This window comes from Molossus molossus, unplaced genomic scaffold (assembly GCF_014108415.1).
Source record: "Molossus molossus isolate mMolMol1 unplaced genomic scaffold, mMolMol1.p scaffold_m16_p_13, whole genome shotgun sequence".
NCBI classification, from domain to species: Eukaryota; Metazoa; Chordata; class Mammalia; order Chiroptera; family Molossidae; genus Molossus; species Molossus molossus.
The window spans coordinates 82,518,214-82,537,638 of record NW_023425348.1 but is presented as its reverse complement, the minus strand read 5'-3'; the positions used below and the strand labels follow the sequence as shown (position 1 = coordinate 82,537,638).

Below are 19,425 nucleotides of genomic sequence, written 5' to 3'. Positions count from 1 at the left end.
TAATTATAGTCTTTTGAGAAGCTTTGGAAACTGAATCCAAATTTTGTATTGTTATATTCTTATTCTTTTTTTTTTTTTTTTTTTATTCTTATTCTTGAAGCACAAGTTAGCTTTATAGTTCCACTAATTGCTATACATCTTTCTTACTTGGCCCATTTACTGGCATTCAGCTAGATCTGGCCAGGCACACGCATACAGCTTGGAGTATTTGAAGATCATTTGGCTATGAGGCACTTTAGATAAAGGGTAGGAGGAAAAGGAAGCACTTACATACTGAATGGATTATCAGAAGTTTCCTTAAGCCAAAAAGAATTTGTGAAAGAGTAACTGTTAATTGAAAGAAGGAAAGTTATATTTACCTTCAGTGAGTTGTAAAAGAAAAATTCTTTATCTAATAATCATTAGTCTGACTTAAAATCAGTAATACCTAAGTTACCTTGTATTGAGATCTTTTTTGTGTACTTGCGGGTTATAGCACATCAATGATTCTGCTCCTGAAGTCAGAGATGCTGCATTTGAAGCATTGGGTACCGCTTTGAAGGTGGTTGGTGAAAAAGCAGTAAACCCATTCTTAGTTGATGTGGACAAACTTAAGCTTGACAGGGTAAGTTGTTAATAATAGATTATAATGAAATTATAATTGTATAATGGTTATACAATTGTATAATTGTATAATGGTATAATTGTATAATTGTATTCTGTTTTATTAAGACAAAAATGCTGATATCAACTCATGAAATTTATTTAATCACCACTGGTGGTTCACACCTAGCTTTTGGAGATTTAAATTTTATCTCAAGCTGCAATAATCATATTGTAGAAATATTTTCCAAATTATTACAAAAAAATAAAGCTGAGTGACCATAATCTATAAAAGTGAAAGCAATGTTTTAAGATAAATTTTTTCTAATATCTGGAAAATGACCTTTTTAAATATGAATGTCTTCTATCAAAAAATATAGTTATTGTAATTCTGATTTGTATAGGAATAAAATGTAAGAAAGTCTGGATAATTTATCTTTCTTGAAAAGGAAACTTTTCTCTCTAGATTCTCATATAGTTGTGGTTTAAATGATCTATTAAGTAACAGGATAGTGATTGTGTTTTAAAGTTGGGCTTAATGATGTTCATCTCAATTTTATTCTCCAGATCAAAGAATGTTCAGAAAAAGTAGAGCTGGTGCATGGTAAGAAAACTGGACTGGCAGCTGAAAAGAAGGAATTCAAGTCTGTTCCTGGAAGGACTGCTTCTTCAGGGGCCGCAGGAGATAAGGACACAAAGGACATTTCAGTACCCAAACCAGGACCCTTAAAAAAGGCACCTGCTACTAAGGTTAATAAATAACTTAGAAAACATAGTTTAAAAATTAGAATTTAGCCCTGGCCAATTTGGCTCAGCAGTCAGAGTGTCGGCCTGCGGTCCTGAGAGACCTGGGTTCGGTTCCCGCTAAGGGCACGTACCTCAGTTGCAGTTTGTCCCTGGCCCTGGTTGGGTTGGGTGGGTAGTAACCACTCAATGTGTCCCTTTCACATCGATGTTTCTGTCTCTCTCTCTCTCCCCCTCCCACTCTATCTGAACAAAATATCTAAAAAAATGTCCTCAGGTGAGGATTAAAAAAAAAATTAGAATTTATATAAGGTAGGGTCTGAATCTCAGGTTAATGGTTGTCCTTCCAATATGATTTCACTTGAGAAATAAACTCATTACCACATTCAAAATACAGCAGAACATCTGTTCATGAAGACAGAGTATATACATTTGGTTATTTGAAACTTTAATAGAGATAAAAATGGTAATGGAAGTATAGGAGTGCATTTTAAGGGATCAGAAAGTATCACTAAATAATGAAGTAAAATGTAGCAATGCACTTAACATTAATAGCGTCATCTTGGTCATTTTGCTAATGCTGCTGAATTCCATCACTAAGTCACCATAGCAGTCCAGATCTTGTTACCTTTGTACAGTGTAGAAGAGGGGAAAGTGCTCAGGTGCTAATATGGCATTCCTTTAGTGAACATTTGCCCAGTGGACCCTCTTAAGCATAATGTTATCTACTCCTGATGCAGAATGTTTGATTCTCTTTCCCCACCCTGAACCCCAGCATGGAGTTAGGGGGAGAGAACTGACTTAGTGAGCATCACTTTGTGAAACATTTTGCCTATATAATCTCATTTAAACATCATAACAATCATTGAGATAAATGTTTTGTGACCCCTAGAAATAGGGCTCAGCAAGGTTAAATGTTCTGCCCAGGCTTTTACAATTCATTCTGATATTTTTATTGTTCACTTGTTTGTTTACTATGTCTCCCACACCATATTGTAAACTTGAAAGGATAGAGATCTTGTCACTTCTTGAATCCCCCGTGCATAGAGATGCTCTGGCACATAACAGAAACTCAACATATATTTGTCGAATGACTAGAGTTACAGAACTTGGGCTTGAACCAAGTGTCTCTAGCTACAGAGTCTGTGTCCTTCCTTTCATATTATGCTGTCTCTTCAGCATTCTAGTACAGGGTATTGGCAGCTACTTTCTCCTTTCTTGTCAGCTCCTGCCACTAGACAATGACCTGGACACCTGAGACCTTTTCTTATCTTGCTGAACCCTTCCATGCTAGCTGGCTTTCTTTTATGAGGAATTTCTTTCTTCTTCTTCTTCTTTTTTTTTTTTTTATGGTGGGAGAAGGGGTGGTAATCTGCTAATCTGCTTCAATTCTTTTTTTTTTAAATCCTCACTCAAGGATATTTTTCCATTTATCTTCAGATAGAGTGGGAAGGAGGAAGACAGAGAGAGAGAGAGAGAGAGAGAGAGAGAGAGAGAGAGACATCAATGTGAGAGAGACACATTGATTGGTTGCCTCCTGCATTACCCCGACCAGGCCCAGGAACTGAACTGCAACTGAGATACATGCCCGTGACCAAAATCAAACCCGAGACTCTGGTCCACGGGCCGACACTTTAACCACTGATCAGGCCAAACTGGCCAGGGTCAATTCTTCTTTTGACAAAATAAGTAGGACAATATCAGCCAATAAATCTACTAAGCCATAAACATATCTGTCTGTTAAGGGAAAAAAAAGAAGGAAAAGTAGATTTACTAATCAAGGTACCTCTCAATACAGAGAGTGCAAAGAGCACAAATTTTCTATTTCTATTTTTAGAGTTAGAAAACAAATATCTCATTATGGGTTGTTATTATGAACTAACAGAATCATACTACTGATAATAAACCAGCAAATATTACAGGTTTCCATTTAATTAAAAACCAGCATCTTAGTTTTGATAACTGTACCTTAAAAGCTTAGACTATGTTTAAGATAACACTGGTTTCAGAACCAGGTATTGATGTTGAAGACTAATCTGATCTGTCGTTTTATCTTTTCTTTTTAGGTTTGGGCCATGGTTAACAAATATCCAAAATAGGTAGAAGGAATGATGTAAACAGTGATGTGTGTTGCCCTATTAATGTTACTGCCATTGGCATTATACCTTGTGATAAACTGCTATTTTTTTGTGACCTCTCAAAACGGGTAAAATAAGTTTAAATCAAGATATTTAGATAGAATATTCACAGATAGAATCCACTGGATACAGTAAAAATTGAAATTTATTTCTGGATTTCAAGGATGGTGCAATATTAATATTAGAAAATGTACTAAATTTATAGATGAAAATAAATCTAATTTCAGCCCTGGCGGAGTAGTTAGAATATCATCCTGATACACCAAAGTTGCAGGTTTGATCCCCGGTCAGGCCACATACAAGAGTCAATCAATGAATGCATAAACAAGTGGAACAACAAATTGATGTTCCTCTATCTCAGTCTTTCTTTCTCTCTCTCTAAAACCAATAAATAAATTCTTTTAAAAAAGAAATCTAATTTCAGACATTTAAAAAGAATATGATAAACTTTAACATATCTTCTTGATAAAAATTCTTAACCACATAGAAATGGATGAATTTTTGACATGAGGAACGAAAAGGCAAAATTATCATTTTTGTAGATTGTGCAGTCATATACTTGGAAAACCCAAGCAAGTCAACTGAATAACTACTAAGACAATAAAAAGATTCAGTGAGATGGCCATCTTCAACATAACTAGAATACTCATTCTGCTGTAACCGGGGCACCTTGCGATTGAGTATTGAGTAAATGATGTAAGTTAGAAATTGTCTTTTACTATTATAGGAAAGATTTAGAGGCGTCAGTTGTTAATTATCAAATTATTCTGTAAATGCAGTATAATTCCAGTCCATCATTTGTATTTCGTTAGCTTGTTCTGAGTTAGAGGTTCTTAAAATGGGGCCTAATTCCCTCCCATGAATGGCCTTCAGAAGGTCTGTCTGCCTTTGAAACTGCCAAATTCAAAACTGCTAAATTCTGTGGGCACCAAAAATATGTTGTTGTTTTTGTTGGTTGAATTATCCCTCATTTTAAAAAAATAAGAGATTATTGAAGTATAATTCACATACAACATTATATTAGTTTTTTGTGTACAACATAATGATTTGGTAATTACATATATTATGAAATGATCACTACAATAAGTCACCATACATAGTTACAGTGATCCCTCATTTCATTCAAATTTTCAAGAAGTCTCTGACCCACAAAAGTTTTAGAATCTACATTCTAAATCCTTAAGTGGTTTAATTTTTTTTTTTTTTTTTGCTTGTAGGCTGGTGGACCACCTAAGAAGGGGAAACCAAGTGCACCAGGAGGCACAGGGAGCACTGGAACCAAGAACAAGAAAGGACTGGAGACCAAAGAAATAGTGGAGCCTGAGCTCTCGGTCAGTATTATACAATGTGTCTCAGAATCATAAAACCATGTAAAGTCATTATCTATGAGAAGATTTGAATTCTGTCCTGCTGAATTCTACAACATAAAGTTATTTGATACTTTTTAGCTTTTTGAAACTGCCTTAGATTAACTTTCCTTTTATAGTACTAAAATAAGAGCTTCAGATGTTATAGCATACCTATAAGGAGTGTTCTTGTATTTTCACATTCTTTTTTTTTTCTCTCTAATATGTTTTTATTGATATTTTTAGTGAGAGAGGAAGGAAGAGAGAGATAGAAACATTGCTGTGAGAGAAATATCAATCGGCTGTCTCCTACATGCACTCTACTGGGTATTGAGCCCGAAACCTGGGCATGTGCCCTGACTGGAAATTGAACCGGGACCTCTCAGTGCATGAGATGATGCTCAATCCACTGAGCCACACTGGCAGGCTATTTTTACATTCTTGCCATCTGTTTCCTTTAGCAATTTTTAACTTGAATACGTTTACATCTTCAGGTTGAAGTATGTGAAGAAAAGGCTTCAGCTGTCCTTCCTGCTACTTGTATACAACTTTTAGACAGCAGTAACTGGAAGGAAAGGCTGGCCTGTATGGAAGAGTTCCAAAAGGTAGGCACACGGGGATGGGTTGGGTGTGAAAGAAAATTATATAGAAGTGATGGAATTAAAAATGTAAGACTTGTCCTGTTGTTGTGTTTTATAACCAGTGAATATGTTTCAGGGTGTTACCTCAAGATGAGGCTGGATTTTTTTGTTTGTTTCTTAGCTGTGTTGTGTTTATCTGTCCACATCTGCTTCCTATGGTTTCTGTAATTTCATAACTTAGTACATGCCCCCCCAAAATTAGGTTTATTCTGAATTACAAAGTTTAGATGAATTCTAATATTATGATATTTGTTTTTTAATATTAGTAGGCAAACAGATCTCTCATTGGTCCATGGGCCAACACACTAACCATTGAGCCAAACCAGCCAGGACTACATATTGCTTTTAAACGTGAATGTGTGCATCTTTGAAATCTAATACAGTAAATCCTCAGTTTTACAGACTTCTATATAACGGACTTTGTATTGAAGGGACAAAATTTCCAGTCCATATGTCATATGTGAAAATTAACACCCTGTTAATTTTAAAATGCTTTTAACCAAGATTTGCTTATTATTAAGTTAACAGGTTATTTTTTTGTTGTTAGTTCAGTTTTTTGTTTTGTTTTGTTTTTTGTTGTTGTTAATCTTCACCCAAGGATTTTTTTTTCATTTATTTTCAGACAGAGGGATGGGGGAGAGAGAGAAAAACATTGATGTAAGAGAGACACATCGATTGGTTGCTCCAACCGGACCCGGACCAGGGCCGGGGACTGAACCACAACCGAGGTATATGCCCTTGACTGGAATCTAACCTGCGATTCATTGGTCTGTGGGTTGATGCTCTAACCGCTGAGCCAACCCAGCCAGGTCAATTCAGTTATTTGAACAAACTTTAGTGAATAGGCCATATGTTGGAAAAAACACTGTTGTAATTTCACCGATGTAAGTAAATATTACATATCTACAACCATAGTTTATATATTTAAATCCAAGAGCCACGTCTTACAATGTTCAGTGAATGATTAGCATGTGATCACACTGCATTACTAGCAGTAATTAATTGGTTCTGTTGTCATGTGGCATGACTTTCTGCAGCAGTTTTTTTTAATAAATGCAACAGCATTTATTCTTTTTTAAATGTATTTTTATTGATTTTTTAGAGAGAGAGGAAAAGAGCGAGAGATAGAAACATTGATGTAAGAGAGAAACATCAATCAGTTGTCTCCTGCACACCCCACACTGGGGATGGAGCTCGAAACCTGGACGTGTGCCCTGACCAGGAATTGAACCAGAACCTCTCAATCCATGGAACAATGCTCAATCCACTGAGCCACACTGGCTGGGTTCTGCAGCAGTTTTAATACGTGCTTTAATGCTTGCTGGCTGATGTTCCCACATGTGCTAAGCCACGCCCCAGCTGTGTACATTTGTTTACTTGCAGTGACTGGTGAATACATGCATTTACTAGATCTATTCAGTATAAATTTAAAATTGCTGTAATACATATAGAAAATTTTTCTGTGAAATTAAAATTTTCATACTTATTTAGTTTTAAGTACATAAACATGTCTACGTAAGTAAAAACAGGTAAACTGTCCAGCCGGTATGGCTCAGTGGTTGAGTGTCCACCCATGCACCAAGAGGTCGCCAGTTCGATTCCTGGTGAGGGCACATGCCCAGGTTGTGGGCCTGATCCCCAGTGGGGGACATGTAGGAGGTGGCCAATTGATATTCTCTCTCATCAGTATTTTTCTCTCTCTCTCCCTCTTCCTTCCTCTCTCTCTAAAATCAAAAAAGAAAAAAAAATTGTTAAAAAAACAAAAGCAGGTAAACTAACTTGTCAACTTTTTAACATATGCATTTGGAAAACCTGCTTTATTATATAATGGGCTTTCAGCTTTAACAGGCACCCCCTTGCCTGAATTAGTCCATTATATCGAGGTTTTACTGTACTTAACCACTTCTAACCTACCCTCCTTTTCTGTGTTTTTAGAAAAATCAAATAAGTCAAAATATTAAGCAGTTTCTGCCACACACTAGGCAAATGAAAAACTGTGTTACCATAATACTTTCCCTGAAGCAGATTACTTGTGAATTCCTAAAATGTGAAAAAAGTAGTTTCAATGGTGTTAATATAACAACCACACACCAAACATCCAATTTAAGAAACAAAGCATTATAACAGAAATTATATAAGCTCTCTCTATAACTCTCTTCATTTCCATTCCCATTTTGTTAATATACTTTTCCCTTGGAACTACTCATTACCCCTTAACTCTTATTCTCTGGTTTTACTTCAAGGCTGTTGAACTAATGGACCGAACTGAAATGCCATGCCAGGCATTAGTGAGGATGCTGGCCAAGAAACCTGGGTGGAAAGAAACTAATTTTCAGGTATTTTTTTTTTTTTAATGCAGATTTAATGTTTTTTATTATATTGTTTGTGAAAATTATATATATGCATTTTTTCTCCTCATTATTTAGGCCTAGAAGTCCTCTAATCTTTATACATTCAGAGGAGGGATAAACAGTGAGATAGCTTGCTTATTTTTTTGGATAAAAAATAAAGTCAGTCTTTAAATTGCCAATGAAAAATTACCATAGTCTATTTAACTAACTGATAATAGAGATGAAATTTAGCAGTACTGTTATTTAGCTAAAAAGTTAGGTGTAGGGAAAGTGATACAGGAAGGAAAATGGGAAGAGTTTCCTTCTCTTCTTCTAGATATACATAGACCTTATGCAAAAAACAATTTCTTAAAATGTATCAGGTCTATATTTGCCATCCTGCTAATCTCTTTTTTCGCTTCCCTTCTGCCACTTCTTGTTCTCTCTGTGGAATCTTTAGTTTCTTCATACTGTGATCCCTTTGCACTGTGTTATAGGACCTCCTTCATCCATACTATCAAGCTCTACAAAAGTTTCCTATGCCAAAGGGTTCTTGAACTGCCCTCTTCCCTCATACCACTTTTAAAACTCTTCTTTATGCAGCTGCTCAATTAGGTGAAAGAAGCACACCTGATTTCAGCTAATACCCTCCTGTGTGTTAGATTCATAACAAGGAATAATTTTATATATTTATTCCTTTATAACAGCTTTTTTGAGAGTATAAAACTCATTGTTTTAAAGTGTATAATGCAGAGGTTTTTTAGTATATTAACATAGTTCTGCAACTCCTACAACTGTATAATTTTTGAATATTTTCATCACCCCAAAAAAGAAACCCCATATCCATCGACAGTCACTCTCTATTCCTTCCCAAATCCCCACCCCCAGTCCCTGGAATCTGTTAATCTACTTTTTGTCTCTATGGATTACTTCTCCTGGACATTTCATATAAATGGAATGATACAATATGTAGCCTTTTGTTGTGTCTAACTTTTACTTTACATAATGTTTTCACTGTTCATTCATATTGTACCATGTATCAGCTCTACATTCTTTTTGTTACTAAATAATATTCTATTGTATGAGTATGCAACATTTTATTTACCCATTCATTAGTTGGTGAGCATTTTCATTGTTTCCACTTTTTGGGGGCTGTTCTGAATAATGCTGCAGTGAACATTTGTGTACCAGTCTTTGTGTGAACACGTTTTTTTAATTCTCTTGGGTATATACCAGAAGTTCAATTGCTGGTTCATATGGTAACTCTGTGTTTAACTGTTTTGAGAAATACCAAACTGTTTTCCAAAGTTGTTGCATCATTTTATATTCACACCAGCAATGCAAGAGAGTTCCAATTTCTGTACATCCTTGCCAACATTTATTGTTTAAATATTCAAACAAGACAAAGGGAAATAGTTACAGCAAAGGGGTCTCAAGTCCCATACATCTGCCATCGTTACATTAACATTTGTAAATTGTTTTCCTAGCTTCTTTCTTTCTTCCACTTAAATATAAGTTCCTTAAGTTTCTCAAGTTCTGTTGTGTATGAGTGCATGAGGTTTATAGTTGTGGGGTTTTTTTGTGAGCAACTCTATTAGGCACTCAGTTATATAGTTAGTATGATCATTTATTATGTATTAAAAGATGTGCATTCAATATCATATGCAAATAGTCATAGGAGAATATAGAAATTAAAATTTTTATTTCATAAAATTTCCATGTGGTAACATTATTAATATTTTAAATCATTGAGTGATTTGTCTTTTTTTCTCTTAGCTGTCACTTACATACTTTAATAACAATTAAAGAATAAAAATTATTTTGTTTTGTTGTTTAAAATTCTGATTTTAGTTTGGTCATGTTCTCAACTATTCTTAACTGTGTTACATCTTCAGGCATCTATAAAAATAAGTACATAAATAAATGTCTCTGTCTTACTTATAACTTTATCCTTGTTCAGGTGATGCAGATGAAACTTCACATAGTTGCTCTAATTGCCCAGAAGGGAAATTTTTCCAAAACTTCAGCTCAGATTGTCTTAGATGGTCTTGTAGACAAGATTGGAGATGTGAAATGTGGGAACAATGCAAAAGAAGCTATGACAGCAATAGCCGAAGCTTGTATGTTGCCATGGACAGCTGAACAGGTTAGTGACACAGAGCTCTCTTTCCCCAACTTTTCCCAGTTTTGTCCCTAATTTTAACTTAAGGTTACGAATTAAGCTTAGTCTTGTCCTCTCAATTAAAGCTGTTTTTGAAACTTTGTCTTAGTCAAGAATATTCTGTTAAAGACGAGAATAATTTTCTGTTGACATAAACCAGAGTGATCACTAATGAAAGGAAAGTTGTAAACAGTCCAGAATGCTTTTAATTCTGTCACTTAACTCATTGTCTTGTGTAGATTAATTATTTCATTCTTAAGTCATTCTTTTGCAGTTGTTTCAGCATTGGAAAAACCATGCTTCATCCACTTCTCTCTTAATGTCATGCTATATTTCTATGAGAAATATGAGAGAAGACACAGATGTGTTTGTTTTTCTCTTGCTCCAGGTTATGTCAATGGCTTTCTCCCAGAAGAATCCTAAAAATCAATCAGAAACTCTGAATTGGCTATCAAATGCAATAAAAGAATTTGGTTTTTCTGGGTAAGTCAGAGAAAAATCCAGTACAAAATAATTAAGTGTTTTGCCACTCTCTAACTGGTGATTATATTTGTTGTGACTATCTCAGCTTATTTCTGAGAACCCAGAGCTGGGTTATCTAATTTATTTATTTATATTTTATTTTTATCCTCACTTGAGGACTTTCCATTTTTTTTGTTCAGATAGAGTGAGAGAGAGAGAGAGAGAAAGAAAAACATCAACGTGAAAGGGATACATCGAGTGGCTGCCTCCCGCACAACCCCAACCAGGGCCAGGGAAGAATTGCAACCAAGATATGTGCCCTTGACCAGAATCAAACCCGCGCCTCATTGTTCCGCAGGCCGACCCTCTAACACCTGAGCCAAACTGGCCAGGGTGGGTTATCTAATTTATATAAAGAAAAACTGCATTTGTTCCTCAAAAGTCTATACAGATGCTCTTTAACTTATGATGTGGTTACATCCCAATAAACCCATTGTAAGTTGAAAATATCATAAGTTTAAAATGCACCTAATCTATTGAACATCGTAGCTTGCCTAGACTACCTTACACATGCTCAGAACACATATTAGCCTACAGTTGGGCAAAATCATCTAGCACAAAGCCTATTTTTAATAATGTATTGAATATCTCATGTAATATAGTATGCATATCTCTTCACACCATTGTAAAGTAAAAACATTTTAAGTCAGCCCTGACCAGAGGGCTCAATTCAGTGGACCATTTTCCCATGCATCAAAGGGTTGCAGGTTTGATTCCTGGTCAAGGCACATACAGGAGGCAACTGATTGATGTTTCTGTCTCTCCCCACCCCTTCCTCTCTCTCTAAAATCAATAAACATATCTTTGGGTGAAGATAAAAAAAAATCATAAGTCAAACTATTGTAAGTTGGGGATTTTCTGTATTGGCTTGAGCACCTGCATTTTGATATCCACTAACATTAGAGTTCTTAACTTACTTTTCCTCAAGTATTAACTGTCCCACAGAAAAGCCAGTTCCAAGGATTGCTAGTCAAATATATTTGCAAATTATTACATATAATCACATTTGTTTAGAGACCTATAGTGCATAATGTTGAATTAAAGGCTTTCAGAAGTCATGCAATAGAGAAGCTTGTTTAACTTGCTATTTTCCCAAACTTACTTGCATTTTGAACACATTTGTCTATTTCATTAACAAAATTTTATAGAGCTTTATTCTAGTCAGTTTCTAAATAATTTATTTAATTCAATCATAAAAACCATGTGAGGTAGTATTATCTCCATTTTATAAAAAAGGAAACGGGCACAGAAAGCTTAAGTAATCTGCTCAAGTCACAGCTAGGAAATGGCAAAGCCAAGATTTCAATACAGGCATTCTGGTTCCAAGAAAGAATATTATAATAACTATACTAAGTTGCCTTTCTCTGTGCCATGTTGCTTTTTACAACATGCCTCTTAATAGCTTGCAAAACAGTATTCTTAGTTCTGTCAAGTGTGAAGAAATACTATAGAAGTTATCATTCCAGTGTCGTTCAAGCAAAGAATTGTTATGTCAGTATCTATGGTGTTCTCCTGTAGTTGAGGATATTGCTATAATTTCTTCTCAATTGTATAGGTTTTGGTGTGAAACTAATCTCTTGGCACTACATAAAAGCCAAGTGACTATTTTCCTCTTTTTTTATTCTATTTATCCATGACCTTTTATTCATTCATTTATTCAACAAGTACATATGAGCACCTGTGATATTCCAGTCATTTGTTCCAGGCCCTAGAAATACATCATGGACAAGATTCTATTCTTGCTTTTATGGGACTTATATTTGAGTAAGGCGAGGTGGCATTAAAAAATATATTAGGGCCTGGCCAGTGTGGCTCAGTGGATTGAGCTTCGTCCTGTGCACTAGGAGACTGCCGGTTTGATTCTGAGTCAGGGTACATGCCCAGGTTGTGAGCTTGGTTCCTGGTGGGGGATAAGCAGGAGGCAGCCAATTGATGTTTCTCATCAGTGTTTCTATCTCTTTTTCCCTCTTCCTTCCTCTCTCTCATATCAATAAACACACACACACACTTTTAGGAAGTATAAGAACAACACAATAAAAATAAAGCAGGTTAAAGGGTTAGGTGGTGCCCTGGCTGGTTTGGCTCAGCGGTTAAAGCATTGACCTGCGGTCCTGAGGGACCCGGGTTCGGTTCCCGCTAAGGGCATGTACCTCGGTTGCAGTTTGTCCCGAGCTCTGGTCAGCCGTGCAGCTGGCAGCCACTCGATGTGTCCCTTTCACGTCGATGTTTCTCTCTCTCTCTCTCTGGTCCTCTCTCTCCCTCCCACTCTACCTGAACAACAAATGGAAAAATGTCCTCGGGTGAGGATTAAAAAAAAAAAAGGGGGGGGGGGTTAGGTGGTATTACCTTAGTGTGGTTGGGATGGTGTTCTTTTCTATAAGGTAGAACAAACGTCGGTCCTGAAACAAGGACATTTGAGCAGAAACCTTCAGGACATGAGGGAGTTAGCTGAGACAATCTGGGAGAAGAACATTCTAGACGAAAGGACAACAAGTGCAAAATCCCTGTGGAAGGAGCACATGTGATATATTTAAAAATAGGAATGGAAACCCTACAACTACGAAAGAAGCAGCTGCATCGAGACTGGTAGGAAGAGCGGGCGGGCTGGTCCCACACCCACGTGTGACACCAAGGTGTCAGGAGGACACCTTGGCTGGGAAGGTCCTCCTGGAGGACTGAGGGGTCCCTGTCCCATACCAGGTCCCCCGCTCAGGGTTCCAGTGCCAGGAAGAGAATCCCCGTAACTTCTGGCTAGAAAAACCAGCGGGAACAGAGGCTCAGGGAGGCTGAGGTGGCTGGAGCCCCAGGCAGCTTCTCTTAAAGAGCCCGCACACAGACTTACTCGGACTTGCTCCCTCTAGGCTTGGAGGGGAGGCAGCTTGAGGGGCACCAGAGACATACAGGGAAGAACTGAGCTGTTTGGCATTGGAGCAAGGGCTGGAGAGTGGGCTTCCTCTGGGACAAATGTGCTGTCAGAGGACTTTGTTCCTTTGGTGAGCCCTTCCCTGGGGTGGCAGACAGCCACCATATCTGGGACTCCAGCAACCTAGCTCACACTGATTGCCCTGTCCTGGTGATTCCCTGCCCCACCCAACTTTCAGGCCCATCCAAGCTGTTGCCAGTTGTTTAACTGTAGGATTGGCCTGTCTTGGATCCTGCTTCAGGTTTGCCTAAATTCTTTCCAACAAGCAGCATCTGGTCTCAGCTAGCCCCATACCTCTTGTTAAGTAATACATAGAAACAAACAAAGAGGCAGCCAAAATGAGGAGACAAAGAAACAGGTCCCAAATGAAAGAACAGAACAAAACTCCAGGAAAAGAACTAAGCGAAATGGAGATAAGCAACCTAACAGATGCTGAGTTCAAAATACTGCTTATAAGGATGCTCAATGAACTTAGTGAGAACCTCAGTGAACTTAGTGAGGGCCTCAAGAGCATGAAAAAAGACCAGTCAGAAATGAAGGAAGCATTAACTGAAATAAAGTATAATTTACACAGATTCAAGAGTAGAGTAGATAAAACCAAGAAGCAAATCATTGATTTGGAATACAAGGAAGCAAAAAACACCCAATCAGAACAGCAAAAAGTATACAGAATCCAAAAAAATGAAGATAGTGTAAGGAGCCTCTGGGACAACTTTAAGCATGCCAACATTCGCATGTTGGGGGTGCCAGAAAGAGAAGAGAGAGAACAAATCAAAAACCTATTTGAAACAATAATGACAGAAAACTTCCGTAACTTGGTGAAGGAAACAGACATACAGATCCCGGAAGCACAGAGAGTCCCAAACAAGATGAACCCAAAAGGCCCACACCAAGACACATCATCATCCAAATGCAAAAGGTTCAAGACAAAGAGAGAATCTTAAAAGCAGCAAGAGAAAAGCAGTTAGTCACTTACAAGGGAGTTCCCATAAGGCCGTCAGCTGATTTCTCAAAAGAAACTTTGCAGGCCTGAAGAGAGTGGCAAGAAATATTCAGAGTGATGAAAAGCAAGAACCTACAACCAAGATTACTCTATCTTGCAAAGCTGTCATTTAGAATCGATGGCCATATAAAGACTTTCCCAGACAAGAAAAAGTTAAAGGAGTTCATCACCACCAAACCGTTATTATATGAAATGTTGAAGGGTCTTTTGGAAGAAAAAGATAAAATATATGAACAAACAAAATGGCAATGAACACATATCTATCGGCAATGGAATGTATAAACAAAATGAACAGGCAGAACAGAAACATTCTCATAGATATAGAGAACATTTTGTTGGTTGCCAGATGGGAGGGCGGTTGGGGGGGAATGCGTGAAAAAGTTGAAGGGATTAAGAACAAATTGGTTGCTAGACTGACAAACCTCAAAGAAAAGCGGGGTTGGGAAGTGGGAAGAAATAAACCAAGGAACTTATATACATAACCAATGGACACAGACAACAGTGTGGGAAAAGGGGGGAGGGAAGTGGGAGTGGGGAGGAAGGGGAAAATGAGGAACATCTGCAATATATTCAACAATAAAGATTAAAAAATAATAATCAAAAATAAAAATTAGCAAAAATAAAAAGTCGAACTGAACCAGGATAGTGGGCATAAAAGGAGTCAAGATAACTCTGAAGTCGAGGATGAGCAACTGGAAGAAATGATGTGGCTCTTCATTGAGGTAAAGAAGACTGGGAAGAACAGGTTTTGGGGCTGGGGTGTGGAAAATCAGGAGTTTGGTTTTGACAGATGTAGGGCAACATGGAAATTCTCAAAGGCATCTGGATAGCTGAATATGGAGTTCAGGAGAGAAGTCAATACTGGCTTTAGGCGTGATTAGCATATAGATAGTATTTAAAGCTCACTTTTAATGAGTGTAGAAAGCAAATAGGTGAGATTCTGAGACACATCTGAAGGAAGCCACTTGGAGAATCTGGCTTTATAAAACTTTATTAAGTGTTTTGTTTGTTTTTAATTTTAAATGTTATTTCTTCTAGACTGAATGTGAAAGCTTTCATTAGCAATGTGAAGACAGCTCTTGCTGCAACAAACCCAGTGAGTACATACCAACATATTCAGGAACAGTACAGCTATCTTTGTGTTCTGCTCTTATTTGGAAAATTCTTTTTGTTCTGTCTGCCAGGCTGTGAGGACTTCTGCTATCACCTTGCTTGGTGTAATGTATCTGTATGTTGGTCCCTCTTTGCGAATGTTCTTTGAAGATGAGAAACCTGCCCTCCTATCCCAAATAGATGCCGAATTTGAGAAGGTAAAGATTTCACAAATGATACAATCTATCGGTGGAGTTGAGAAAGCTCATATTAGTTAAGTTTAAATTTTTAACTCTTTGGAATGAACAATATGTACGTATTTGCTTTTATATGCATAAAGTGGCCCTGGGAAGAGTTCTTAAGAAATCGATGACTTTGTCTATGAGGAAGAGAATAGGGTAGCTATGATATAGAATGGAAGCTTTTGCCTTTTATATCCTTTATATCCATTTTAAATGTACGGCCTATTGAAAAAGTACATTAAGTATAATATTTTTAAAGTTTTTAAATAAAAAAATGGTCCCTCCTTGAATAAACTTTGTAATGGAAATTGCTAAATTTTGGCAAACTTGCTATATATTGTCTTAGGCATACAAGTCAAAAGACAGCTTCATGATTGAGAAATCAGATTCTAATAGGTTTTTTAAAAATATCTTTTGCCATGTAGTCTCAAACTTGGAACCTAAGTAGGAATTAAGACATGTACTGTATAAATATTAAATATTATGAAGCAGTGTGAAACTTGACACAGGCACCATTCTCCAACTTGTTTGCTCTCATTTCCTTCATCGAGTTCATTAGCCTCACTGATTTATTTTTTGGGTGCAGATGCAGGGCCAGAGCCCACCTGCTCCAACCAGAGGGATTTCCAAACACAGCACAAGTGGTACAGATGAAGGAGAAGAGGGAGATGAACCAGATGATGGTGGCAATGATATGGTGGATCTTTTGCCAAGGACAGAAATAAGGTAGGTTTGTTGGAAATGGTTTATTTGATTTATTATACTGAATTTTTAATCTTTCTTTCTCAGTCAGGGGTACTTCTGTGACGACATTATTTTTTAGGAGCCTGGAATTAAGATGTTGTCTTCTGTTTTTTTCCAGTGATAAAATCACTTCAGAGTTGGTATCTAAGATTGGTGACAAAAATTGGAAGATCAGGAAAGAAGGCCTAGATGAAGTGGCAGGTATCATCAATGAAGCAAAATTCATCCAACCAAACATAGGTGAACTTCCAGCTGCCCTGAAGGGTCGACTCAATGATTCAAATAAAATCTTGGTATGTAGAACACATGCCTGTTCTTTTTTTCACCCCCTTCCCCTTTCAGGAGGTACCTTTTCAGTGAAACCATCGCCAGCAAAAAAAAATGAGTGGTCATTTTATTTGCTTTGAACTAGAAATAGCTTTCTTTAATTTCTTAGGTGTGCTGCAAGATATGCTGGTAGATGACAAGTTTATAAGTCATATTTTTATGAAGCTCACATTTTACTTTTACAGATTCTAATGTTAAATATCTATATAAAACTGCTTGTAATATATATAAACATGCGTACTAAGTTTTTCATTTGGATTTTTATGTCAGGATTTTCTTAAACTAGGCTTTATCTTCAAAATTATAAAGCAGTATGATCTCTTCTTTAAAATTCTAGTACTCCGATTATATGAACTAATGATAAGAGCAGAAACCACCACCTAAAAATTATTCATAAGCTAATTAGATTAGCATCTTAAAGAGCTGATTTCCCTGTCTCTTAAGTACAACAGACTTTCTACTGCATTGACTATATAGCAGCAAGCTTGCAAAAGTTTGTACACAGTTTGCTCATGATTTGAACATGAAGTGTTGGTTCTTTCCACTCAGGTGCAGCAGACATTGACTATCCTGCAGCAATTGGCAGTTGCCATGGGCCCAAACATTAAGCAACATGTGAAGAACTTAGGCATCCCTATCATCACAGTCCTTGGAGACAGCAAGGTAAACCTGACTCTTCACTACAGCTTCATTCTGTAATAAGCCAACCATACTCCGGAGCTAAAAACAATTCTCTTTTCTTACATGTAAAGCATGTAAGCAGTTTATAAACTTTGTAGAGAAGAGAATATTAGGAGAAAAATAGTAAATATGTTTCCTCCCAGGCAATATTTACATAACCAGATATATGACTTACTAGCTTTCTGACCCTTAGATAAGTTATTTATCTTTTTTTGTTGTTGTTTAATCCTCACCCGAGAGCAGTTTTCCATTTTTTGTTCAGATACAGTGGGAGGGAAGGAGAGAGAGAGAGAAACATCGACGTGAAAGGGACACATCGAGTGGCTCCCTCCCGCACACACAACCCAACCAGGGCCGGGGACAAACTGCAACCGAAGTATGTGCCTTAGCGGGAACCAAACCCGAGTCTCTCTGGACTGCAGGCCAACGCTCTAACCACTGAGCAAAACTGGCCAGGGCAAGTTATTTATTTTTGAGATTCATTTTCTTTATCTGTGAAATTTTATTCCTACAGAATTAAATAAGAGTCTGTACATAAGGTACCTGTACCTATTTTATATAGCATGCGCTCAAAAAATTGTTGCGTCCTGGCCGGTGTGTCTCAGTGGTTAGAGCATCGGCCCACGTACTGAAGGGTCACGGGTTCATTTCCATTCAGGTCATAGGCATGTACCTGGGTTGTAGGTTACATCCCTAGCCCCAGTCAGGGCATATGCGGAAGGCAGCCAATCTATGTGTGTCTCTCTCTCTCTCTCTCTCTCTCCCCCCCCCACCCCCACTCTCTCCCTCACCCTTTCTACTCTTTCTGAAAATAAATGGAAAAAATATCCTCAGGTGAGGATTAAAAAATAAAATTTTTTTAATGGTTGTTATTGTGATTATGATATCATTGTTAAATGTATCAGTATAAAGAGTGAATAAATACGTGTGTGAATTTTTGGATTGTGTATTTATTTTCTAATTTCTCTGAACTACTAGAACAGGATCCTCTCGTACTTGAGTAGGATAATGAATCTCATTGAATGTTGAAAGCCTCTTATGTTTAGCCCTAGACTGAGTATTTGAATGTCTCTTTATTTTTGTATAATACATTTGTGTGAGGAACTGGGCTACTTTTATATTTTTCATGTCAATAAGTCCTCATTCTATGAATACAAGTTAATGTAAAAGCATTAAATGTTAAAGTTGTTAGTAATTTCCGTGTAATCATTATGCATTCTCTGACATGTAGAATTACATTCTTTAGCAAATAAGCATGGACATAAGAAGAGGTTCAGGAAACAAAACCTAAGCGTTTATTCCCCTTTCATCATATTTTATGCCAGGCCACTGTTTGCCTAGTTAATTGACTACAGGAACTGTACAATTTGAAGTTTTATGTTTCTACTATAATTTGGAGTTTTAGCACAACCATAGAACAAGATTATGATTCGAAGAAGATGGTTTCAAGTATGTTCATGTGAACCTTAAAGAAACCTCCATGTTCATGTTCACAAAGGAACAAGTTTTTTACTCTCTACCTCCAAACCGTAGTTAACATTATCTTTACTAATTCGCTCCATTCAGAACACTGTTCGAGCTGCTGCACTTGCCACTGTGAATGCTTGGGCAGAACAGACTGGCATGAAGGAATGGCTGGAGGGAGAAGATCTTTCTGAAGAGCTCAAAAGGGAAAATCCTTTCCTGAGGCAAGAGGTTAGTACTACATATATCATATGCTTTACTCATGTCTTTTACCTTCATAGAGGCTTGGGCCTACCTAATAAATATAAATGTATGGACAGTATACGTTTCATTGTAAATCAGTTAATAAAATGAAACCAAATTCCTGGAGCTTTTGTATTCATGTGCTTTTTTTTTTTTTTTTCTTTCATAGGCTTTTTATAACTAAAACTTAAGGACAGGGCTTTTTGTGAAATGTTCTCTTTTTTGTCACTCTTAAATAGTAA

The 19,425-nt window shown here is 37.0% G+C and overlaps 1 protein-coding gene across 4 annotated transcripts in view; it reads left to right on the top strand.

Moving 5' to 3' along the window:
* CKAP5 (cytoskeleton associated protein 5) overlaps positions 1-19,425 on the top strand; it is an 80,963-nt gene that overhangs the window by 20,431 nt on the left and 41,107 nt on the right. For all 4 annotated transcript variants that reach the window (XM_036257959.1, XM_036257957.1, XM_036257960.1 and 1 more), the window contains 13 exons: positions 476-604; positions 1,150-1,332; positions 4,682-4,795; positions 5,305-5,415; positions 7,695-7,787; positions 9,742-9,927; positions 10,331-10,425; positions 15,429-15,486; positions 15,575-15,700; positions 16,311-16,450; positions 16,587-16,761; positions 17,345-17,458; positions 19,043-19,171. In XM_036257959.1, coding sequence (XP_036113852.1) covers positions 476-604; positions 1,150-1,332; positions 4,682-4,795; positions 5,305-5,415; positions 7,695-7,787; positions 9,742-9,927; positions 10,331-10,425; positions 15,429-15,486; positions 15,575-15,700; positions 16,311-16,450; positions 16,587-16,761; positions 17,345-17,458; positions 19,043-19,171 — 1,653 coding nt within the window. The remainder of the gene's footprint in view (positions 1-475; positions 605-1,149; positions 1,333-4,681; positions 4,796-5,304; positions 5,416-7,694; positions 7,788-9,741; positions 9,928-10,330; positions 10,426-15,428; positions 15,487-15,574; positions 15,701-16,310; positions 16,451-16,586; positions 16,762-17,344; positions 17,459-19,042; positions 19,172-19,425) is intronic.